The sequence below is a fragment of the Suricata suricatta genome, chromosome 11 (assembly GCF_006229205.1).
Source record: "Suricata suricatta isolate VVHF042 chromosome 11, meerkat_22Aug2017_6uvM2_HiC, whole genome shotgun sequence".
In the NCBI taxonomy this organism is placed as follows: Eukaryota; Metazoa; Chordata; class Mammalia; order Carnivora; family Herpestidae; genus Suricata; species Suricata suricatta.
Window position 1 is genome coordinate 16,314,654 of NC_043710.1, and position 24,388 is coordinate 16,339,041.

At 42.3% G+C, this 24,388-nt stretch overlaps 1 protein-coding gene and 1 pseudogene across 7 annotated transcripts in view; one reads left to right on the top strand and one right to left on the bottom strand.

Annotated features, from left to right (window-relative positions):
- The window catches only part of AMBRA1 (autophagy and beclin 1 regulator 1), a 172,692-nt gene that overhangs the window by 14,861 nt on the left and 133,443 nt on the right, over positions 1 to 24,388 (top strand). For 3 of the 7 annotated variants that reach the window (XM_029914979.1, XM_029914980.1, XM_029914981.1), the window contains exons 2-8: positions 18,729 to 18,982; positions 19,339 to 19,397; positions 19,898 to 20,081; positions 20,687 to 20,859; positions 21,820 to 21,886; positions 22,448 to 22,594; positions 22,865 to 23,901. In XM_029914979.1, the coding sequence (XP_029770839.1) occupies positions 18,848 to 18,982; positions 19,339 to 19,397; positions 19,898 to 20,081; positions 20,687 to 20,859; positions 21,820 to 21,886; positions 22,448 to 22,594; positions 22,865 to 23,901 (1,802 nt within the window). In that variant the 5' untranslated portion in view covers positions 18,729 to 18,847. Of the gene's footprint in view, positions 1 to 18,728; positions 18,983 to 19,338; positions 19,398 to 19,897; positions 20,082 to 20,686; positions 20,860 to 21,819; positions 21,887 to 22,447; positions 23,902 to 24,388 lie in introns of all 7 variants that reach the window. The other 4 variants (XM_029914974.1, XM_029914975.1, XM_029914978.1 and 1 more) reach the window with 2 other exon arrangements.
- LOC115272464 lies at positions 5,937 to 6,578 on the bottom strand (annotated as a pseudogene).

Consider the following 24,388-nt stretch of genomic DNA (forward strand, 5'->3'; position numbering starts at 1 on the left):
CTCATGCTCTGTCTCTCTCTGTATCAAAAATAAATAAAAACATTAAAAAATTTAAAAAAAAACAGAGCACCTCAACTTTGATCTCTTTTATATGTTAGCGTTTTCACATAAGATTTCATTTGGAAAAAGGGTTCTGCTTCTTAAAGAAGAGGAAGACAACCTGGAAGGCCACTGAGGAATCATGAAAGAAAATTAGTTAAAAATGTGAAGATTGGGGCGCCTGGGTGGCTCAGTCTGTTGGGCCTCCGACTTCATCAGCTCAGGTCAGATCTTACGTTGGTGGGTTCGAGCCCCGCATCAGGCTCTGTGCTGACAGCTAGCTCAGAGCCTGGAGCCTGCTTCTGGTTCTGTGTCTCCTTCTCTCTCTGTCCCTCCCCCTCTCATGCTCTGTCTTTCTCTGTATCAAAAATAAATAAAACATTAAAAACAACAACAACAACTGTCCTCTTTAAAAAAAATGTGAAGATTAAAAAGTGGCTAAATTACATAACTGCCAGTCGGGAAATTACGTCAAAATTTTAAGTGACTTGGTGTCCCAGGCACATGTGCAGTGCAGTTAATCTGTCCTTAGGGAGTGTGGGATAGTGGGGAAAGAGCGGGCACTCTAGAGTTGGAATCCTGTCTCAGCCCCCCTGGGGTGGCTGTGAGGTTTGGGAATACTTCTATAAACCTAGTGTGCATAAACCCGTATCTTTCAAGAGTGACTGTAAGGATAAAAAATAGCCCTCACCTTCAAGTTGCCTGGCTCATAGTGTGAGATAAGCTCACACTACTAGCTGTGGCTAAGATGATGATGATGTTGTTGATGGCTTTTTTTTAAAGAATCTATTGAACCCCCCCCCCCCCCAAATATCTGAAGAGCTTCCATACCAAAGATAGGCAGTCTTTTACCTCTGTATGTACCTCATTATGGTGGTTAGCATGTTTGTTTTGGATAGTCTTTGAACTGTGCATGATTACTTATTCATGGATGCATCTATTGTTGATGAAAAGAGAAAGTCTGAACTCCATTAAGTTCATTTTCATTGAACTTGAAAGAAGCAGTAGTGGGAAAGAATCCCATATAATGAATTGAGAAACCTGGGCTTTTGTCTTAGAGCTACCCTTAGTGAATCTTGTAACAATAGCCAGGTGAATTTAACTTTGTCAGATCTTATGTTCAAAATGATGTTTAAGTCACTTTTTTTTTTAATGTTTTATTTATTTTTGAGAGAGAGAGAGAGAAACAGCATGAACAGGTTAGGGTCAGAGAGGGAGGGAGACGCAGAATCCGAAGACGGACTCCAGGCTCCGAGCTGTCAGCACAGAGCCCGACGCGGGGCTGAAACCCACGAACTGTGACATGACCTGAGCCGACATCGGATGCTTAGCCGACTGAGCCCCTCGGGCGCCCCTAAGTTACTTTTAATTCTATATGTCCATTGTTTGACCAGAAAGGTTAAAGATACTTTATTTTCATTACCAAAATTTTTAAAAATTGCAGCATTACTTTTGGAGAAGGAGCTTTATGCTGACCTGAGTTGGCAGGCTTTCATTTTTACTTACTGAGTATGATCAGGGCAGTGTTTTATATGGAAAGATGTTGTATATCAGACCAGAACTGAAACAAAGAACAATTGTAAGGAAGCTAGTGTGAGAGATTATCATTTGATTTTGGATGGGTAGCTGGATTCTTGAAACCCATAGCACTTTGTTCTTCCTTGGGGGTTGTACTTGCCACATTTCAGTATGGTAGCTATCTAGTTACAGTATACAACAGTTGCAGACTCCTCACTGAACTGAAAGCTCTTTGAAGTTTTGTTTACCTTTCTGTTCCTGTCACTACAATAGTGCTACATAGTATACTCTCCCCAAAATATACTAAATGGGGGGAAAATGGGATCAGAGTCAGCAGACTTCTGTGGAAAATGGCTTTTGCCTAAATACACTAAATACTGTGTTAAATTTATTGATTCTTTTCTGTTGGTATGTGATAATATAGAAAAACCCAATAAAGTAAGAAGAGCACACGTTTTATAGCTTTGAACACCAACTTTACCATGTCAGTAAACTTTGCCATGTCGGTAAACTTTACCAACTCACTGTTTGATTATGGGCAAGCAATTTCACACTGAGCCAGGATTTTGTCTGTAAAATGGGGTAGGAGGGGGCTTTAGAGATAGACTATATAAAACATTAGCACTCAATAAAAGTGGTAGTAGCTATCACAAAAATTGGTGTTTTAAAAATTACCAGCCGTACATTTCTGCACTTCTGCTTGAAGGAGTAATATATTTTCAGAGAAGTTTGTTTGCTTTGCCTTGAGTATGTGGGAGAATTATCCCCTCTAGCAGTTTTCTGCTGAAAAGAAATCTTTTAGCATTTCTTCCTCTGTGGGCCCCCAGGATAGTTCCATGGCGGAGGCATTTGGGTTCCTAGAATAGCTGCTGAAGACCTTGCATTCGTGCTGATCTCTTAAGAATGCTGCTTCTGTGTTGTACTGTGCTCTCTTGTTCTTTCTCACTAAATGATGCTGTCTCAGCTAGTGTATAATAGCATGATAAACATTTGTCAGATTTGCCCCAGTCAGAAAATATTCTATACCTGCTATTCTGCTTGGCACTTAAAAGATTTTTTTGATGCTCTCTATGATATAGTGATAATAGGTAAAGTAGGTAGGTTGCAGGGTAATATGTAGTATATATAATCTCATTTTGAAACACAAAACAGAAATATTGGATGTCTACATGTTTGTTAAGCAGTGAGTTTGCATAGTTATCTCAGGAGGGTGGAAGTGGGAGGGCTTGGGAAGGAGATTGATCAGACTATTTTTCACTTGTTACTGAGGAGCATATGTTGCCTTTTTTTTTTTAATAAGTTAAACTTTTTATTTTGAGATAATTATAGATTTACGTGCAGTTTTAAGAAATCATTGTGAAAGGGGCGCCTGGGTGGCTCAGTTGGTTGAACGTCCAGCTTCAGCTCAGGTCATGATCTCATGGTTCGTGGGTTCGAGCCCCGTGTCAGGCTGTGTGCTGACTGCTCAGAGCCTGGAGTCTGCTTTGGATTCTGTGGCTCCCTCTCTCTCTGACCCTCCCCTCCTTGTGCTGTTTCTCTGTGTCTCTCAAAAATAAATAAAAAACATAAAAAAATAAAAAGAAATAATGGTGAGAGAGAGAGAGATCAAGTGTACCCTTTACCCAGTTTCTCCCAATTTTAACATCTTACAAAACCAGAATATTGCCATTGAAACAAGATTCAGAACATTTCCATCACTATAAGGATCTCCCCCGATGCCCCTTTATAGCCACATCCACCCCAAATCATAATGATCGGACAGTGCAATGGGTAAAGTTGCAGTAAAGCTTTGTGCAGAGAATCCAGGGAAACTACCCACAGGAGAAGGTGGCCCATCTCTTGCTTCCTTTGCCTTATATGTAATCCCCCCCCACTAATCTGTCCTTGTTATTTCAAGAATTCTATGTAAATAGGTCAAATACAGTTTAAAAAAGGATGTTATGTAAATAGAATCATATGTAACCTTTCATTTTATTATGACTATTTTTTAGTAATATTTTTAAGTAATCTTTATACCCATGCGGGGCTCAAACCGACAACCCTGAGATCAAGAGTTATACGCTCTACTGACTGAGCCAACCAGGTGCCCCCCATATGTAGCTATTTATTTATTTAGTTGGTCATCAAAAGGTTTTTTTTTTTAAGTTTATTTATCTATTGTTGAGAGAGAGCATGAGCATGAGCAGGGTAGGGACCGAAAGAGAGAATCCCAAGCAGGCTACATGGTGTCAATACAGAGCCCAATGTGGGGCTCAAACCCACAGACCATGAGACCATGACCTGAGCAATTGGCCTTTCCACACAGCCTAATTCCCTAGAGATTCAGCCTGTTTGCTTGAATCAGTATAGGTCCTTTCTTTTTAGTTGCTGAATAGTATTTCATATTTTGAAGTTACACAGTTTGTTTAATCATTTGTCCATTGAAGGACATCTGAATTTTTCTTCAGTTCCTGACTATTAAGAATAGAGCTGCTGTGAACATTTGTGTACAAGTTTTTGTGTAAGTTTTGCATTTCTCTGGGATAAATTCCTGAGAGTGTGGTTGCTGGGTTGTATGATATGTCTTCTTTAAATTAAAAAAAAAAAGGAAGAAATTGGGGTGCCTGGGTGGCTCAGTCTGTTAAGCGTCCAAATTTGGCTCAGGTCATGATCCTGCAGTTCGTGAGTTCAAGCCCTTGTTGGGCTCTGTGCTGACAGCTCAGAGCCTGGAGCCTGCTTTGGATTCTGTGTCGCCCTCTCTCTGTGCTCCGCTTTTGCTTGTGCTCTGTCTCTCCAAATAAAGTAAACACTCAAAAAATCACACAGAATTACAAATATTAACTAACACAGCCCTCTAGGAGGCAAGTAATCATTAGCTCTCCTGAGGTTAGCCCCTTTTATGGATAGGTAGGTTGAGGCATGGATGTCAGGGAGTTTGCCTAAGGGTATATAGCATGAGTCCCTGTGTTCTGACTCAGATTCTTTTGAATTTATTCATTCTCTCTTCTGAATCAACTTTATAATTATGACCTTCTAGATGTCATAGATATCATCGATGTGAGGACACAAAGACGAATTTTTCTGTACCTGAGGTTTAATGTCTATTCTATAGAAACAGTGTGTATAGTGGTTAGAGCATGCACTTTGGCAACTGATTTGGATTTTGAATCTCTCCTCTACATGGGCGAATCATTTAACCCCTCTAAGCCTCAGTTTTGTGATTTGCAAAATGAAATGGAGATTATGATAGTACCTATCTTCATAGTGTCATTGTGTGAAATAAATGACATCATGTATAGAAGAGTGCTTAGCACTGCCAGGTGTGTAGCAAATGTTCATTGAATGTTAGATAAAAGAACTGCTTTAAATATATGTTATGTTCTGCCACTTTGGTTTATCAGTTGACCATAATTGGATAAATATTCGGAGTTTTCTGCCATGTACTTAAAGGCTTTAAGATACTGATTACTTTTGAAGTAAGGATGCTTTCAATGCTACTTTAAATTTAGACTTATATTAATTACTTAAAAATAGGAAGTAATGTTGGTTTGTATTTATTATAGTATTAAGTTATATGAAAGTATTTAAAAATTTCTCCTGACTTATTTTTTCTCAGGTTCACTCACAAAAATGGGAAGTGATTCTCAGCTATTGATTTCCTCCCTTTAATTTGCCCCCCCAAAATATTACTTTCCATATTTTTCTTTAATGTTTATTTTTGAGAGAGAGAGAGAGAGAGAGAGAGCAAGCAGGGGAGGGGAAGAATGAGAGGGGGGGGGACAGAAAATTGAAAGTGGCCTTTGTGGGGCTCGAACTCACCAACCATAAGATCATGACCTGAAGTCAGACACTCAACCTACTGAGCCATCAGGCACCCCATCCAAATTTTCTTCTTAACTTACTGAGTACTTGAAAGTATCCTCAATTTTTTAAATGTTTATTTATTTTTGAGAGAGACAGTGTGAGCCAGGGAGGGGCAGAGAGAGTGGGGGAGACACAGAATCCGAAATAAGCTTCAGGCTTGGAGCTGTCAGTACAGAGCCGATGCAGGGTTTGAACCCACGAACCGTGAGATTATGACCTGAACCGAAGTCAGACACTTAACCGACTGAGCCACCCAGGCGCCCCTAAAATATCCTCAATTTTTTTGTCAAAAATGAATTTTGGGGCGCCTGGGTGGCTCAGTTGGTTAAGCCTCTGACTTCGGCTCAGGTCAGATCTCACGTTCGTGGGTTCAAGCCCCGCGTCAGGCTCTGTGCTGCTAGCTAGCTCAGAGCCTGGAGCCTGCTTCTGGTTCTGTGTCTCCTTCTCTCTCTGACCCTCCCCTTCTCATGCTCTGTCTCTCTCTCTGTATCAAAAATAAATAAAACATTAAAAAAATGAATTTTAACTTTTAATCTTTAATTTGCCTTAAGATCACTTTTAGTACGATGCTGAGCCCAGCTCTGCGGAAAGGGCTCTTCAGGTGTTCGTAGCAGCTCACACCTGTGGGTCTTCCACAGTTCTGGGGGCTTCAGGGCAGCCATTATTGCTTCCTTACATACATTCCTTAGGCCTTTCTGTGTGAGTGCAGAATGCTCCTCGCACTTGACCGCCTTCAGGTCACGGGCCGGTGGTTCAGCAGTCTCTGGAGTGATCGGCTTCTGTTTGTTCTTGGCAAGTCTCTCAGTTGTAGAGCGGTCATCTCGGAGATCAATTTGGGTCCCAACAAGCAAGAAAGGAGTCTTTGGACAGTGGTGAGTTATCTCAGGCACCCACTCCTTCGCGTTTTCAAATGAGGTTGGAGAGACCACTGTAAAACAGACTGGAAATGCATATGTTTGTGGATAACTTAGCGGTCATAATCTGTCATAATCCTCTTGCTCTGCAGTATCAAAAAGTCCAAGAGTGTATGGCTCTCCACCAGTCATATCTGTGACTGCACAGTTGTCAAAAACAGTTGGTACATACTCCAGTGGAAACTTGTTTGTTGTGTAGGATAGCAGGAGACGTGTTTTACCAACGGCACCATCGCCCATCATAGCACACTTAATTGTCTGCATTGCCAAAACAGTTTTGTGTCCACTTTAAATATTTCGAATTCAGTGATAACCTCAGCTTCTTCACCAGGGCTTTGGCAGGACTCCTCAATTTTTAATTACATAATCACATAAGCCTCCTGAGGGAAGGATGTTTAGTAAAGATTCTCTGTGCCGAGAATAGTGCTGAGTACATAGTAAATGTTCAATAAACGTTTCTTGGCTGTCATTGCTTTTGCATCCTTCTCCCCTTTAAAAAAATTTTTAAAGTTTGTTTATTTTGAGTGGGGGAGGTGGGGAGAGAGAGAGAGAGAGAGAGAGAGAGAGAGAGAAGAAGAAGAAGAAGAAGAAGAAGAAGAAGAAGAAGAAGAAGAAGAAGAAGAAAGTGAGAGAGAGAATGAATCCCAAGCAGGCTGTGTACTGCAGTGCACTACAGTGAATTCATGAAACCGTGAGATCATGACCTGAGCCGAAGCCGAGAGTCAGTCACTTAACCGAGAGCCACCCAGGTGCCCCCTTCTCCTCCCCTTCTTTAAGAGTTTTTTTATTCAGAAAGTTGGGGAAATGGAATCCATGTTCTAGTCAGAGCTTAAAATGGCTAGGTTCTTAAATCCAGTGCCTTATTTTGATTGGCTGAGAAATGTGATTGGCAAGATGGAGCAGCATCTGGACCTTTTAGCGTAAGAGCTCTACATTTACCTCTACGTTTACTAATTTGACTTCTTTTCCAGAAGCCTTGAGGGAAATTTTTTCTTTCCCTATTCTAGGCAGCCAAGAACCTGACCTGGGCTGACTCTAACATTGGAGAACACTGAACACAGTATCCACTGAGCCAAGAACTGGGAGTCAAGTTCTGATACTATCTGAAGAAAAAGCCTGAATTCAAATCCTGCTTTGGCTACTGACTCCTCTTGTAGAGCTAGATGCATTTCTTAACCTCTTCCAGGTTTTATTTTTCTTAAATAATCTCATCTCAATAATCTCAGTAATCTCATCTGTCCTGGGGTTTGTGAGGATTCTTGGTAAATGTTCTCCAAGCTTTTTACAATACTTTGCTGCGGCTCCAGGGGGGCATCCTGGGGCCAATGCGTTACTGTAGGGAGGAGAGCTACACTTTTCTTTTTCCCAAAGACTGTGCAGAAAACAGAAAGATGTGATCCTTCATTATCTGAAATCGGCTCTACTTCAGCCTCCTAATATTGTGGGTGGATGAAAGGTATGTTGTTGCCAAAGTCATTAGGCCTGTTTGCCTGAGGCATTTGGGGTCAATTCCCAGTCCTGGAGTTAAGCTGTGTTTACCTCTGAAATTTCTTCCATCAAAAGCTACTTTTTTCTTTACTTACTAATAGAATATCTCTTGCCATTTTGGTGCATTTAAGGCTAACCTTCCTGGCTTCTTGATTCTGTCGACAGCTTGGGACTCAAAAATTGAGATTCACTTTCTTGTTGGTTCATTGGTTTCCTCCTTGCTCTTCCTTGAGTGTCCAGGGGTTCTTGTATTCTCAGTGCACAGTTTCCCCCAGAATAGTTGGCAGATCAAATTTCATTCCTTCTTTTGTTATCCTTCTGAGGTAAGTGGGAATAAGGAAAATTGTCAATCTCAGATTTGGAATTTACAGCTTTCTGTTTTCAGTTTTGATCACACTTTGTTTTTGAGTACATACTGTTGTGTTTCAGACATTAGGTCACGTTTTTACTTTAGGAAGCGCTAGTAAGCAGACTCCGCAACAGGAAAGTTAGTGCTTTTTCTTTCTCTTTATTATAAAACCAGTAACTAGAATTTATTTAGTTTTGTGTCTTCAAACCATTTTGTAAAGCTGTTACCCTATTTGTGATATGACCTGTAGAGGTGTGCCTTACTCTGGGTTGATACATATGAAAACATTGGGGGTGATGGTGGATAGAACAAAAAAGAGGTCCTATTGCTTGCTTACCTCTTGGTAAATTTGGGCTGACAGCCTTTGTACCGGGTACTCAATTCATTGCGTCTTAGCCTGATTTTCTAGATGGAGACAATTGTATTTTAGAGTTTTAATTCAGAACATAAATGTGCGTATCTTCAGTAGGGGTACAGGTTTTATCTCTGGGCTTTTAGTTCGTAGAAAGGATCTGTGTATGATTTTGATTGTATTGGTTTTGATTCTCTCAAATTATTTGCTTCTACTCTGTTGGGTGATTAGTTAGAGGCACTCTCTGATTCTGCCTCATGGCTCCTGTAGTTTCCTGTGCACCGTCTCGGAACTGAAGGTGCCAAACTTCTTGGTACAAACTCCCGTTTATTGTGCACTGTCCTTATTGTTAGTTCCTAACTTGGCTTTTACTTCCAAAAGTAGTAACTCTGCCTTGAATTTTTTGTAACCCATTTCTTCTAATGCACTTCTAGGACATTATTCCTTTAAGTTACAAAAGGGTGTTATTACTTTCAGTTGGTACATGGAGAAAAATGAAATTCAGCACCCGTGTGTTTTGTTAAAGATTATATAACAACTCAGTGGTAAGAATCAGTCATAGAAGCTTCTTACCTCTTTGTCTTATCTTTACCCATTAAATCACATCACTTTTGTATCTGGCACTTTCAAGTTTGAAAAATATAATATCTCCTATTCCCTTCCCTGATCTCAAAATATCCATTGCCTCTGTGCTTTGCTCTCAATATGCTGCCTTTCAAATATGAAGCTGCCAGCCCTGGAACTGACACAGCCCTTTGGCCACTTCCTGTGGTCAGAACAAGTCACAAGTTCAGCCCGTATTCAGGGGGTGAGAAATATGTTATCGCTTGCTGGGTGGGGCGGCATGGGAGCAGAGGAGGAAGGCTTTGATGGCAACTGTCTTTGGAGGGAGTCTCGCACAGGCTGGTGGACTAAGTTGGTTATAGAGAATCTTGATTTGGAACTAACTCTGGCAGTGCAAGGAGGTCACTGGCACTTGCACCTGCCACATGGATGAGAAAGGGTTGGTATGAGACCATACATTTAAGAGTCCCCTTCTTTCCTCAGATATGTTCATGTTATGGTTCATGTTTGACAAAAGAATATTCACAGGTCTGAGTATGCAGAATCATATCTTCTGTTGATTAATGTTTTCAAGATTTATGTTTTGGCGTAGCAGCCAGACAGAAGTAAATTTGCTGTGGCATCTCTATTTCCTGTTGATAAGTAATTTTTCTTACTTTGATGGAATTGGTAGTTGTGTAAGTTAAATACATAGTAGCTGAATTTTGTACTACAGCCTCATACGGTATTTTATCAAATTCAGAGTCATTTCTGGTCAGAGTTTGGAGTCCTTTTTCTCTCTCAAAAACTATGTATTGATGTAAAGGAAGGGGTGAGAATTTTTTCATTTCCCTGCTGTCATTCTTTAATTTCTTCTCCTTTGAGGAAATGAACATTACAAATATAAAGCAAGCAGATTTCTAATAGATTCTGTAAGGCAGTAAAACAATTGTTGAGGGGCTAATACATGTGAGGCTAGTAAATGACTAGAAGAGAGACTGACTAGGAAGTTCTATCTCAGGCACTGTGGAGTTTTCTGTAGTAAGTAAGTATCCATCCTCTGCGCCGGACTGCCTGGATTTGAATCCTCAATCCACTACTGACAATGTGACTTGTTCCCTTGGGACCTCATGAACCTGATGGGGTGGCTATGAGGATCATAAATTAGTTTATGTAAATGCTAAGAACAGTGCCTGGGACATGAAAAGCACTGTGAGAATGTTAGGTATTGTTATTTTAACCATCACCTTGTGGCTTTATTTTATTTTTTTAAAGATGTCAGTACTTCGATCTTTTATATGAAATGGTTTGGAGACTGCTGCAATAGACAGTTTTTCTAGAAGAATTTGTATTATTTTGATGTTTTTTATTTTTCTTACTGCTATTTTAATATTTATTTTGAGAGAGAAAGCGTGTGCACAAGTGGGGGAGGGGCAGAAAGAGAGGGATACAGAATCCCAAGCAGGCTCTGCACTGTCAGCACAGAGCCTGATGCAGGACTTGAGCTTACAAACCTCAGATCATGACCTGAGCTGAAATCAAGAGACGGATGCTTTACTGAGCCATCCCGGTGCCCTTCTTACTGCTATTTTACTTTTAACTCTTCATTATGGAATGAAATTATTATTCTAGTACAAGCATTGGCATTCTAGAATAGAGAGCACTTTTCATTTGATAAATCTTTTAATCCTCATGGTAACCCTATTATATATATCCTATCAGTGGTCACATTTTATAGGTGAGGAAACTGAAAGTAGAGGCTGGTTAGGTAACTCTTTCAAGAAACCTTCTTTTACCAAGAAATTGACAGAACTGGGATTCAGTTGGTCAGTCTGATTTCAGGGCTCCTATACCACTGTACTGTGCTCTCTCTCATTTAGAAATTATGGGTTAAAAAGTTACTTAAGATTTCTCTATCTAGATTTAACCACATTTATCACTTTGGCATATTCTAGGGTATCTTTTATTTTTTTAGTATTTATTTAAGTATGTTCCAAGTGGGGCTTGAACTCATGACCCTGAGATCAAGACCTGAGCCACAATCAAGAGTCGGGTGCTTAACCGACTGAGCTATACAGGTGCCCCTAACATACTTTTATTTTATTTTATTTTAATGTTGATCTTGAGAGAGCACGCATGCATATATGTGTGTGAGCTAAGGAGGGGCAGAGAGAGAAGGAGAGAGAGAATCCCAGGCAGGCTCCACACTCAGCATGGAGGCCTACTCAGGGCTTGATCATGGCCTGAGCTGAAATTAAGAGTTGGGTGCTTAACCGCCTGAGCCACCCGAGCCACCCAGGTGCCCTGCCCCTAGAATATCTTTTAGAAGTCCGTACACAGTACATACACTATTTAGGTAATGGTTGAAGTTTTTCTGCTTCCAGGTGTGCTTGCCTTCAGAATGTGTAACCTGTGTGTACCTGTTCTAGATTGGTGATACTTTGTTTGCCTGAACTTTCTTGCCCATCTCTAAGCTAGGTCTAGTCTAGGAGTCAGGCAAAGCTATATGGAAGCATTCTAGTCTGGTTGCTGGCTGTGGTGCTCACATTTTGGATTTTGGATTTGGATCCTATATAGTGTCATTTAAAGTGTCCTAAAATGTCTTGTAAAAAGTCCTATTAATGAAAACAAAGTAGCCAATTGTAGAAAACTGTGTGTATTTCCACCTACGTAGAGTTTCTAAAGAGTACTGGGCCACTTTTAGGCCTCTAATTAAAGGCCTGACATTCTGTTGCTAATTTTCCAGTTGTTGGAGAGCTTTACTTATGCAAGTAGTCCTAGATTTAGTATTTAAAGAACTGTTTTTTTTTTCTTTAAAGAATTAACCTTGGGATGGATCCTCTATGTTATGGAATATGTCTTGGTATTACACACTTGATTGGACTCCTAGACTGCCTACTTAGTGTAGTGGAGAGAGATGCAGATACTCAAGAAATGAAGTGATTGGACTCATTTTTAGAGTCCCTTCCAAGTCTGTTAGTTTTCTGATTCATACCCCTGGAATGCTGTTGGAAGGTAAGATTTTGGGTCTGAATTTTTAGCTAGGTTGCAGATACACTTCTGAATTGGTTCTGTTCTTATTTTTATGGGAGAGAGGGAGGGAGAGGGAAAGGGAGAGAGAATGAACAAGAGAGAGGGAGGGAGGGAGAGAGGGAGAGAGAGAGAGAGAGAGAGAGAGAGAGAGGGAGAGAGAGAGAGAGAGAGAGAGAATCCTAAGCAGGCTGCATGCTCACAGCGGAGCCCAATGCAGGGCTGGATCCCACGACTCGGAATCATGACCCGAGCTGAAATCAAGACACACTCAACCGACTTAGCCACCCAAGCATTCTTGGTTCTCTCTTTTAATTCTCTTCACTTTTTTAGAGGTAGCTGAAATCTCATTTAATTATTTTTGCCACACAAATATACTTTATTTTCCTGAGTACGTTTTACTTTGTTGCCTGGTAATAGCCTTTGAAGTATTTCTTAGAAAAATCTGTTACTCCTGAGAATGGTGGCATCTTGGGTCTCTGGGGTTTTAGTTGGCTGTGTTGTTTGGTGAGGGAGACAGCGGTGAACCCTGAAGAGTATTTAGTACGAATGACAATGGTAATAGTGACAGTTTTGACGCTCCACCACTCTTTTTGTATCGGAGCCTCACCACAACCTGATGAAGCAGATATTGGCATTCCTGTTTTACAAAGAAGGAAACTATGTCTCAAAGAGTTTAAGTAACTTGCCAGAAGTCCTCTAGGGAAAAGGTAGAGTAATGTTTCTGGCATTAGATAGTCAAATTCCCAGGGGAACCTGTAAGCCTAACTTTTAGTTCCCACTGAGTCGTGGCATGCTCTCTAGGTGATTTTTGTTAGTAGTTGTTAAATACAATTATGTCCTAGAATTAAGAAGAGAAAGTCTTTAAAGGTGGTTTATCTACCCATCTTTTTAGAGTGATCAGTCATGTTTTGGGGGGGCGGGGTTTGTACACGTTTCATTGTGTCCTTCTGGTTCTTGCATAAGGCTTTGGGTGACCGAGAATTGATTCTGGGGACTGTGTGATGGCATCACAAAGACTATTCTTGGCACCCTTTGTCTTAGCCTGCTTTAAGGGACAGATTGGGAAACTTGTTTCTTCCTCCTTTTTAAAAAGAGGAATGAAAAACACACTTGACTGGCACTTCCTCCTCAGCAACGGGGCCTGTCTGACTTCAGTCTGATTTAGCTCCTTTTGTTCCTTATAGAGAACAAGTAAAATCTCTTCTCAGGTAGCTGGAAGGAGTGTAAGTCTCTTATCCGTTTAAAGAAACAGAGCAAATATTTTTCTTCAGTCAAATGCGAGACTGTGCAATTGTTTTAGGCCCTTTGACTTCCTGGCATCAACCCAACTTTCTCTTGTTTGAACTTTTGGTGTGTCTGGATCCTTGGGAATTGATAGATAAGCTCTTTGGTAAGCCTAAACTTGAGTTTTCAGTTTTCTTGATAACTGGTATTTGTCGTTGCTTTTTCCTCTCCTGATTCCTGTAGAAACTTCAGGTCATATCATAGTTTTCTGAATCACACGATGTTTGTGACCTATATTTTCTTCCTCTTGAGTTACACAGGTTCAGAAGGTCAGATTTTTTTTTTTGGCATGAATTGGACTGCTGCTATTTTCATCACATTAAAAGATTGTAAATGGTTTACTTATTTAAGTTTTAAAGTTTAATATTCTGAGAGAGAGAGAATGCTCATGCATGAGCCGGGGAGGGACAGAGACAGAGAGAAAGAGAGGGAGAGAGGGAACCCCAAGGAGGCTTCATGCTGTCAGTGCAGGGCCCAGTGCAGGGCTCGGTCTCACTAACACGCAAAATCATGACCTGAGCCAAAATCAAGAGTCTGACACTTAGCCAACTGAGCCACCCAGGTGCCCCAAGATTATAAATAGTTTAAATGTTTTTTTGTAAAAGTACTTTTATGTCATACTCTTAAGACAAGGGACCCTCAAAACTCATTAAATTTTTTTTAATGTTTATTTTTGAGAAAGACAGACCAGCATGCAAACAGGGGAGAGGCAGAGAGAGAGGGAAACACAGAATCTGAAGAAGGACCTGGGCTCTGAGCTGTCAGCATAGAGCCTAATGCAGGGCTCAAACTCATGAACAGTGAAATCATGACCTGAGCAGAAGTTGGATGCTTCACCGACTGAGCCACCCAGGTGCCCCAAAACTCATTTCTTCTGAACTTCTCTGTATTAGGTAAAAGGATTATAGGCTCAAAAAAAAAAAAATTAGACTCAGTAAAGGGTTAAGATGAATTAATGGGAATTGTACTTTTGGCATCTTGCTGGTTAGTAATTATTCAGCTGTGTGGCACTTTAACCTCCAGACTTTTGGTGCTCAGCCGTGAGTTGTTAGGGCCGCCAAGTAGATTATTTCCTTTCAGTTATTTCATCCTTAGTTTATTCAGGAGGTTGGCCTGCAGCATGCTGACATTTTCAGCGTGTACATATTTCTGTCGTGCGCTAATGAGCGATGAGAGCTGTACCGTGAAGATACGGGCTAGAGTTTGTTCCTTCCTCACTCCTCAGGGAGCGTTGCAGTGTGTGTCTAGGAACTTGGAGTTGTCTTTCTGTAGACTCTTGCTGGCTCTTTACGTTTTAATATGCCAGGGAGAAAACTCCTTTCAGCACAGGCTATAAATATTTTCCCTTCTGTCTGTGTTTGGATACATCTAGTTGTATACTTTTCAGATTGTAACCATTTGTGAAATGTAAAAAGCCCATTGTTGTTTCACTTTTACAATAAGCATGTATTACTTTTTAAATTTAAAAAGTGAAAAGAACACTACCTCTTCTGATTACTAAATCTCTTATAGTCCCATCACCTAAAGACAAGCATGATTAGTATTAAAAACAATTTTTTAATGTTTATTTATTTTTGAGAGAAAGAAAAACAGAGTTCGAGCAGGGGAGGGACAGAGAGAGGGAGATACAGGATCCGAAGCAGGCTCCAGGCTCTGAGCTGTCAGGACAGAGCCGGACACGGGGCTCAAACCCATGAACTGTGAGGCCACAACCTGAGCTGAAGTCAGATGCTTAACCTACTGAGCCTTCTAGGTGCCCTAGTATTTTTTTTTTTATGTTTGTTTTTGAGAGAGAGAGAACAGGGGAGGGGCAGAAAGAGAGAGAGGGACAGACGATCCAAAGTGGGCTGGCTCTGTGCAGACAGCAGCAAGCCCGATGTATGGCTTAAACTCACAAACTGAGCTGTGAGATCATGATTTGAGCTGAAGCCTGATGCTCAACTGACTGAGCCACCCAGACACCCCTGGCTAGTATTTTTTTATATTTCTTTTAAATTTTTTTTAATGTTTTATTTATTTTTGATACAGAGAGAGACAGAGCATGAGAGGGGGAGGGGTAGAGAGAGAAGGAGACACAGAACCGGAAGCAGGCACCAGGCTCTGAGCTGTCAGCACAGAGCCTGACGCGGGGCTCGAACCCATGAACGTGAGATCTGACCTGAGCTGAAGCCGGAGGCTTAACCGACTGAGCCACCCAGGCGCCCCTATATTTCTTTTATATCACTGTTCTCTAAGATCTTTGGGATCATACTGTATACGTAATTTTGTATTCTGTTTTCACTGTATTTTTTCAAATTATTAAATATTTTAAAAATAAATTTTGGAGGCCCCTGGGTGGCACAGTTGGTTGAGCATCTGATTTTTGATTTTGGCTTAGGTCATGATCCCATGGTTTGTGAGATTGAGCTAACTGTGTGGAGCCCGCTTGGGATTTTCTCTTCTCCTTCTGCCCCTCCCCTGCTCATGAGCTCTCTCTCTAAATAAATAAATAAACATTAAAAAAAAGAAATTTAAAACTAGATTTTTGAGGTACCTGGGTGGCTCGGTTAGTTGGTTAAACATCTGACTCTTGATTTCAGCTCAGGTCATGATCTCGCAGTTTGTGAGTTCAAGCTCCTCATTGGGCTCTGACAGTTGGGATTCTTTCTCTCCCCACCCCTGTTCTAGCTCTGCCTTTCTCTGTCTCTCTACAGTAAATAAACTTAAAATTTTTTTTTTGAATAGGTAATACATTTCAAAAATAAAAGTGATACAAATTGAAAACATTTGAGAAGTCTTGTTTCCATATTTGTCTCCATTCATTCTGTCCCTTTAGCCCCTAACAAGTGACCATTAATTTCTTATTCAGAAAGTAGCATTACTATGCGTATCGTTTTGTACTTTGCTTTTTCTCCTCATTAGCAATATTTTATTTTGGAGATTTCTTGTTATCAGGACCCAGAGAATCTTCCTTACTGTAAATTAGTCATCTAGTCACCTTTTTACATTGACACTTGAGTTGTTCCCGGTTTTTTGCTCTTACAAACAATAACACAGAAGTAGTAATTAAGGGGGGAAAAAGTGTTTGCTCTGCTTCAGTTTTTAAGGAAAAGTTCTTTCCAAAGGAATGCCAGCTAATGTAGAAATAATGATGGAATTTGAGAATCTACATTTTTTCAGCTCCTAAATGCATTAATTCAAGAAGGAATCATCAGTGACTGCCAAACCATTAAGCAAAAAGTTGAGAGGGAACATGATATTCAATTGATGCCAAATATTAGCCACAAATGGCTAAGTATAAAGGGGAGGAATATACCTTTATAAGGAGAGCTCTGGCAGTTACAAACCCAACCAAGTGGCCATATTTTGCCGAATGATTACATAATTTTCCAACTCCCACGAACTCAGACAGCCTGAAGATACATGCCACCTGACGGGCTTCATCGTGGCCAGGAGATGGGAGTGGGAGGCAGTACACAGATAGCATCACCTATGAAACATTATTGCCAAAAATACTTAACCTAAATCTAATCAGCATTTTAGACCTAACCTGTTTATAGTAAATGTGAGGGATAGAGAGGTAGGCTAAATGGCACTGTGAAGAAACAATCAGACTGAACCAGGATGTAAAGTAGTCTCCAGGTCACCTGTTCTGTGCTTTTAAAAAGCTTGGGAATAAGTAAACATAAAACCAACCAAAATTTGGAAGCCATTCTAGAATAAAAGAGACTAAAGAGACATAACATCCAAACTAATTGGTTGAATTTTGATTGGATTTGGGGGATTTAATTTTAATTTTTTATTTTTTACAAAAATTTTTAATGTTTTTATTTATTATGGAGACAGAAACAGAGCATGAGTGGGGGAAGGTCACAGAGAGAGGGAGACAGAACCCGAAGCAGGCTCCAGGCTCCAAGCTGTCAGCACAATACCTGATGCAGAGCTCGAACTCCACAAACCACGAGATCATGACCTGAGCCGAAGTTGGACGCTTAACTGACTGAGCCACCCAGGCGCCCCGGGGATTTTTTTTTTAAGCCAACTGTTAAAGACATTTTTAAAATAGTTGGGGACATTTGAATGAAGACTGAGTGTTAGGTGATAATCAGTGTACCTAATGGTATTGTGGTTATGAAGTCAAACGTCCTTACTCCCTGCAGATGCACAGTGATGTAGATAGGGTTAAAGCATCTTGATGCCGGGCACCTGGGTGGCTCAGTCAGTTAAGCGTCCGGCTTCGGCTCAGGTCAGATCTCACGGTTCGTGGGTTCGAGCCCCGCGTCGGGCTCTGTGCTGACTGCTAGCTCAGAGCCTGGAGCCTGTTTCAGATTCTGTGTCTCCCTCTCTCTCTCCGACCCTCCCCTGCTCCCGCTGTCTCTCTTTGTCTCTCAGAAAAAAAAAAAAAAAAAAAAAAGCATCTTGATGCCTGATGAAATGGTGCAGAAAAAAGTAAAACACATATATAGTGTGTCCATAGAGACAGATAAAGCAAATGCGACCAAATGTTAGCAGTTCTTGAGTCTAACTGGTGAATATTGTGTGTTTATTGTTCTGTTTTTTCAACTTTTCTACACATTTGAAATGTTCCATAACATGAATAAACAGTGCTACAGTGAATAACATTTTATGTGTATTCCAAAATGCCATTTTATTGGGCTACATATTTCATTGTGTAGAGGACCCACAATTCTTTAATTGTTGCACGTGTGTATATTTTGCTGCTAGTTGACTTTTGTTTTTGTGATAGTTTTATGCCTTTATGGCTTGTGGTGGATGAGAAAAAGGAACAGAAATTTTTTCCTCCTCTTTCCTCGTCATTCTACTATTCTAGAAGTTCTGTGGAAAAGAGAAAAAGAGAGTGAAAAAGATACCCTCAAAGTAGTCCTTATGCACATGCTTTTAGGGAGAAGATAGAGTTTGAGCTGCTGCATTAGAACCAGACCGCAAGCAAGTAATAAATAGCCTCTTAGCATTGGTTACCTGTTCTTTGGTTTGGAGGCTGCCCAAGTGATAAGGAGGGGGGCTGGTGGCCCCGGAGGCAGTGTGGCACAGAAGGGGAGGGCAGGTGCTTTGTTGTGTTTTGTTTTTGACAGGGTTTTAGACCTTTATATTTGTAACAAAAGTTGTTGCCTGACAAAACAGAGTAACTGCTTTAGAGAATGGCTTATTTTTTAGATACAAGGCTGAGCTACTGAGAGTGTGAAAGGAATTTAAGGATGAAACATTTTTGGGAAAAAAGTTCTGGGAGAAGGGTCTTCCCTAAAAAACTGTCATTAAATACATATTTATATATATAACTTTTCTCTTTGAGCTAGAATCGTGTTTGCAGTGGGAAGTTTCTCTGATTGCAGGATAGATATTCTTTAATTTAATGTGCATCCTTTAGATTTCCATGAAGACAACTTCCAAGGACCTGAATGGCCTCGATTTAGCTGCTTCAGCTTGTGGAGCTATTGTTTGCTCCTTCTCTTCCTGTGCCTGGTGTGACAGTGGCTGCTGAACGCCATGAAGGTTGTTCCAGAGAAGAATGCTGTCCGGATACTCTGGGGGCGAGAACGGGGCACTCGGGCCTTTGGAGCTCAGCGGCTTCTGCAGGAGCTGGTGGAAGATAAAACCCGGTGGATGAAATGGGAGGGCAAGGTAGGAAAAATGGATGTTTTTGACATAAGGTTTGTAGGAGTGACAGTAGAATGGGGTTTTAGAATGGGCTAATGATGTAGAGTTGGGATATCATTTATTTTGTATGAGAGAATTGATATATCTAACTTATAGAGTTTTAAAAATAACTTTGGAAGGATTCATGGGCTAGAAATATCTTTTTAGAGCTAGACATTTTTCTTAAAAGTAATTTGGATTTCTCTTTCAACTTGTGGCTTTGATCACTGTCTCCAGTTTTTCAACTTATACTGAATACTAATCTACTGTGGTTCATGTGCTTTTGAGATAGAGTGGGCCATAATTTATAAACAATGTGTTTTAATTTCTGTTTTTTTCAGAGAGTAGAATTGCCTGATAGTCCACGCTCTACCTTCTTACTGGCCTTCAGCCCCGACAGGTACCCAGCACTTACCTATAACTTAACCTAAGGCTTGTGATAGCATCGCTTTATGTATTTTGGTCTAGCTTGGTCTTCCAAGTCACATCCCTAAGGGCTCTTTGTGGCATCGCTTGAACAGAGCTTTGCCAGTGTATCAGAAGGGGGTAGAAGGTAGATGAGCAGTGCTACCTGTTGAAATAATAGGAATAAGCAAAGGAAACAACAGGCATTGAGAGGATCAAAACTTGGAAAGTTTCTTGATTATAAACGTTTGCCTGTATGATATTGGCCACTGACGGAGTGATAATTTTCCCAGATGGAAAAAAATATTCTCTGAAGGGGATGTGTGGAGAAGCCAAAACTTTTAAAGATCAGAATATTTTGGTTGTTTGTAATGCCTAAGGTGTAGTTTTTTCACACTAGGGTGGAGAACATTCCAAAGCCAAGTCTCCAGAACTGATAAAGTTTGTTACCCTCCTGTATGCTTCACATTCACGTCCTACCTTTTGATTCTCTAGGACTCTGTTGGCCTCCACCCACGTGAACCATAATATCTATATTACGGAGGTGAAGACTGGCAAGTGTGTTCATTCTCTAATCGGACACCGCCGCACTCCGTGGTGTGTCACTTTTCATCCCACCATCTCTGGCCTTATTGCTTCTGGCTGCCTGGATGGGGAGGTTAGGATTTGGGATTTGCATGTAAGTATTTCTTTTTCTTTGATATTCTAAATACAGAGATTGTTTACCATTGAGTTCTTAACTGGAGGAGAGACTAGCTAGGTTCTTAGGACTACACTGCCCACTTAAATAATGGGAATAACATCTCTCCATTCTAAGAGGAACACCCTATTTAACTATTTTTCCACCTGCCCATTGTGACATAGTACAAGAGGTTCTAAAATGTGTTCAGGATAGATGTCTTCTGTTTTCGAGCAAGGCTTGTGTTATATTCTGATCACGATCACCAAAGCAATATGCTTCTTGTCCTGGTGACTTGCTAGTGGTTTTTTGTGCACCGTGTCATGCAGCAAGCTTGCATTTTCACAGGCCTCAGAAACAGGAATTGGATGGATACTCATTGCTTTGGAGAATAGGTGACTTGGAGAACTGAGCTGACAGTAATAATTTTCTGATAAATTGGTGACACTGCCAGATTCCTGATTTTCTACATTTTACAGAGGACATATTTAAAGTAGGCCCTACAAGTGGTCATTTCACCTTAAATGGCCTTTTTTTTTTTAATTGACATCCCAATCTCCTGCCAGTTTGTAACCTGAGAATATTTGGGATTGGTTCATTTCTAGGGCGGCAGTGAAAGCTGGTTCACAGACAGCAACAACGCCATTGCTTCTCTGGCTTTCCACCCTACGGCTCAGCTCCTGTTGATTGCCACTGCCAACGAGATCCACTTCTGGGACTGGAGTCGACGGGAGCCCTTTGCGGTGGTGAAGACAGCTAGCGAGATGGAGCGGGTCCGGTGAGTGCTCAGCCCACTGGTGATGTCTGGCAGAGGACGAGCATGGCGGAGAGCATTTACACTTGCTGTCTCCCCAAGAAGCAGTTTGTTATGCCTGTTCAGAGCAGGGGGTTATCTGTATGGCTCCTCCTACTTTTTAAGTTGCTGGCCAATCAGCAGTTCATTTTAGCTGTTCCTTATTGACCACCTCTTTTGGCTTCTGTAGACCAGGGTTGTTAGAATGTCCTTTAGGTTCAAAGCTTTCTGGATTTGGGGTAGAGCCCCCCCTTTAGTGGGGGGACACCTGAAAGTTGTTCAGGTAGAGGTTAGCTTGGTAGATGGTCGCTAACCCCAGTTGTCTGTGTCTATCAAACTGGAAAATGGAGATGTAAGTTTGTATCAAACCTGCTGTTGATACTTAGCCCTCAAGATGAAATATACAGTGCCTGAATTAAATACAGATGAGGCATTGGGTTGTTTTTTTGTTTGTTTGTTTGTTTGTTTGGTCCTCTTGGTATTGCAGCTGGATATAAGAAAATTTTCTAGTCTCAGCTCTGCCACTTGATGCCGAGACAGTTTGCTGTCACCAGAACCCCTGCTCCTTGCCAGTGTCGCTGCTGTGTGAGGGAAGCAGTAACCCTGTGGCAGGGATTGGGAGTGTGCTATGCCTTACTGTTAGGACAGGCCCTTAGATATGAGCAAGTGTGTGCTTAATGCAGCTGCTCCTTGGGATGGGAGCCTAGGTCCTTTTTGAAATTATTTTCGTGATACATATTCCCCTATTCTGGCAAGTGTGAGGAGGTAACAAGAAGTATTGAGCCTTATTAGTTTAATCTGTTTGAAAGTTTTGAAAGCTTCCAGCATGAAGTGGGTACCTGGGTGATCCCACAGTTACCAGGAACGATTGCTACAAATTTGCGCTCAGGCTTCCTCTTCTCAATTAACGTCTCCACATATCTTTTTCTTCTTCTGTGTTTTCAGTCTGGTGAGATTTGATCCTCTTGGACACTACTTACTCACAGCAATTGTTAACCCCTCTAATCAGCAGGTAAGTTAGCAGTCCGGCTCCATCTCAAGTGTGGGGTGTTTTCTAAACTAGTGTTCCAGTTCTGATGATATTGAACTTGTCATCTGTAATGCCCAAACGTTCCTTTTCCAGGCAAAATTCAAAGCTAGTTTCAGACTGTGTACTCAGAGTTATAGCCATAATCTTGAGGAGGGAGTCAATTCTGAAACCCTCAGGTGATGGCCTCATTAGAGTGACCAGGCTGTGTTGGATAGCTTGTCATTCGTGTGCCTCAGGCTGGTTGACATTTTCTTCTCCTCATTGCCTACATGTCCTCGAGCTGCGTTTTGTAAAAGAATTGGCTTGCCAGCTGTACCCATTCAGAAATGTTGCTAATTGGAGGTGAATAGTTTGGTACCATATGATTGATGATTCTGAATCTGAAGCCAGTTAGTCCTCAGTGCTTCCGGGGTAGCGTTGTTATCTGTCCATGAAAGTTGTTTTCCTTGGATGGTTATCAGCAGTTAATTTTTCTTGATTTACCTGGAGGTTCTCCCTAACTTGCTGCGCTCTACCCCTGCCCCACCTTGCTCCGCGTTGCAGGGCGATGACGAACCCGAGATCCCCATAGACGGAACAGAGTTGTCCCACTACCGTCAGCGCGCCCTGCTGCAATCCCAGCCAGTTCGCCGGACGCCTCTCCTCCACAATTTCCTGCACATGCTGTCCTCCCGCTCCTCTGGCATCCAGGTGGGAGAGCAAAGCACAGTGCAAGATTCTGCTACCCCCTCACCCCCACCGCCTCCCCCTCAGCCCTCCACGGAGCGCCCCAGGACTTCCGCTTACATCAGGCTCCGACAGCGGGTCAGTTACCCCACAGCTGAGTGCTGCCAGCACCTTGGGATCCTGTGCCTTTGCAGCCGCTGCTCTGGCACTCGAGTTCCTTCCCTCTTGCCACACCAGGACAGTGTCCCCCCTGCTTCTGCCAGGGCTACTACCCCTTCCTTTTCTTTTGTACAGACCGAGCCCTTCCATCCCCCGGAGCAGGCCTCGTCAACGCAGCAGGACCAGGGCCTCCTGAACCGGCCGTCTGCCTTCAGTACAGTCCAGAGCAGCACTGCCGGCAACACGCTCCGCAACCTCAGTCTGGGTCCCACCCGTCGCTCTTTGGGAGGCCCTTTGTCCAGCCACCCTTCTAGGTATCACCGAGAAATAGCTCCCGGGCTGACAGGGTCCGAGTGGACCCGGACAGTGCTCAGTCTGAACTCCCGCTCTGAGGCAGAATCCATGCCTCCACCCAGGACCAGTGCCTCTTCGGTGAGTTTGCTCTCTGTGCTGAGACAGCAGGAAGGTGGCTCTCAAGCGTCTGTGTACACTTCAGCCACAGAAGGGAGGGGTTTTCCAGCTTCAGGGTTGGCAGCTGAGTCGGATGGAGGAAATGGCTCCAGCCAAAACAACTCAGGCAGCATTCGCCATGAGCTTCAGTGTGACCTGAGACGCTTCTTTCTGGAGTATGACCGGCTTCAGGAGCTGGACCACAGCCTGAGTGGAGAAGCCCCCCAGACACAACAGACCCAGGAAATGCTCAATAACAATATTGAGGCTGAGAGGCCAGGCCCCTCCCACCAGCCCACCCCACACAGCAGTGAGAACAACTCCAACCTGTCCCGTGGCCACCTGAACCGCTGCCGCGCTTGCCACAATCTCCTGACCTTCAACAATGACACCCTGCGCTGGGAAAGAACCACGCCCAACTACTCCTCTAGTGAGGCCAGCTCCTCCTGGCAGGTCCCCAGCACCTTCGAGGGCATGCCGTCGAGTGGCAGCCAGTTGCCACCCCTTGAGCGGACTGAGGGCCAAACGCCTAGCTCCAGCAGGCTGGAGTTGAGCAGCTCTGCTAGTCCGCAGGAGGAGAGGACTGTGGGGGTGGCCTTCAACCAGGAGACCGGCCACTGGGAAAGAATTTACACCCAGTCTAGCAGATCTGGAACTGTAACACAGGAGGCCTTACATCAGGATATGCCTGAGGAGAGCTCTGAGGAAGATTCACTCAGGAGGTAAGCAGGTGCTTTCTTGTCTTCTATATCCCTTTCTTTTCTCCTTATGTCTCTTCCTTCAGTCCTGTAGATGTTGTGGCTGGATCCCAACTGTCTGGGACCCATACATCTGATTCTGGTCTCCTTGGCATCCATTGCATCTTCTTGGAAAACTTGCTCTGGTGGCAGAGATAGGATGGGGCCTAGCAGTATAAGTCACTTGGCTCTGCTAGCCCCTTTTCTGGCTAAGCTCATGAGGCCTTTACCCTTAAAGGAGAGTGCAGATCAGGTTAGAGAAGCAAGGGGAGGTAGAATCATTGACTTCCTCTGCCCTGCTTTCTGACCTTACAGGATTGTATGTGCAGTACTAGTTACTGTGAAAAAAGAAGACGGTCCACAGTGCTCAGAAATAAGGTGTAAGAGAGAACCCTGCTTGGTACAGATTAGTGCGTCTTTTTTTCAGTGTGTCTCTTTGGACAACTGTGTTCACCTGTTAAACCCTATCTTT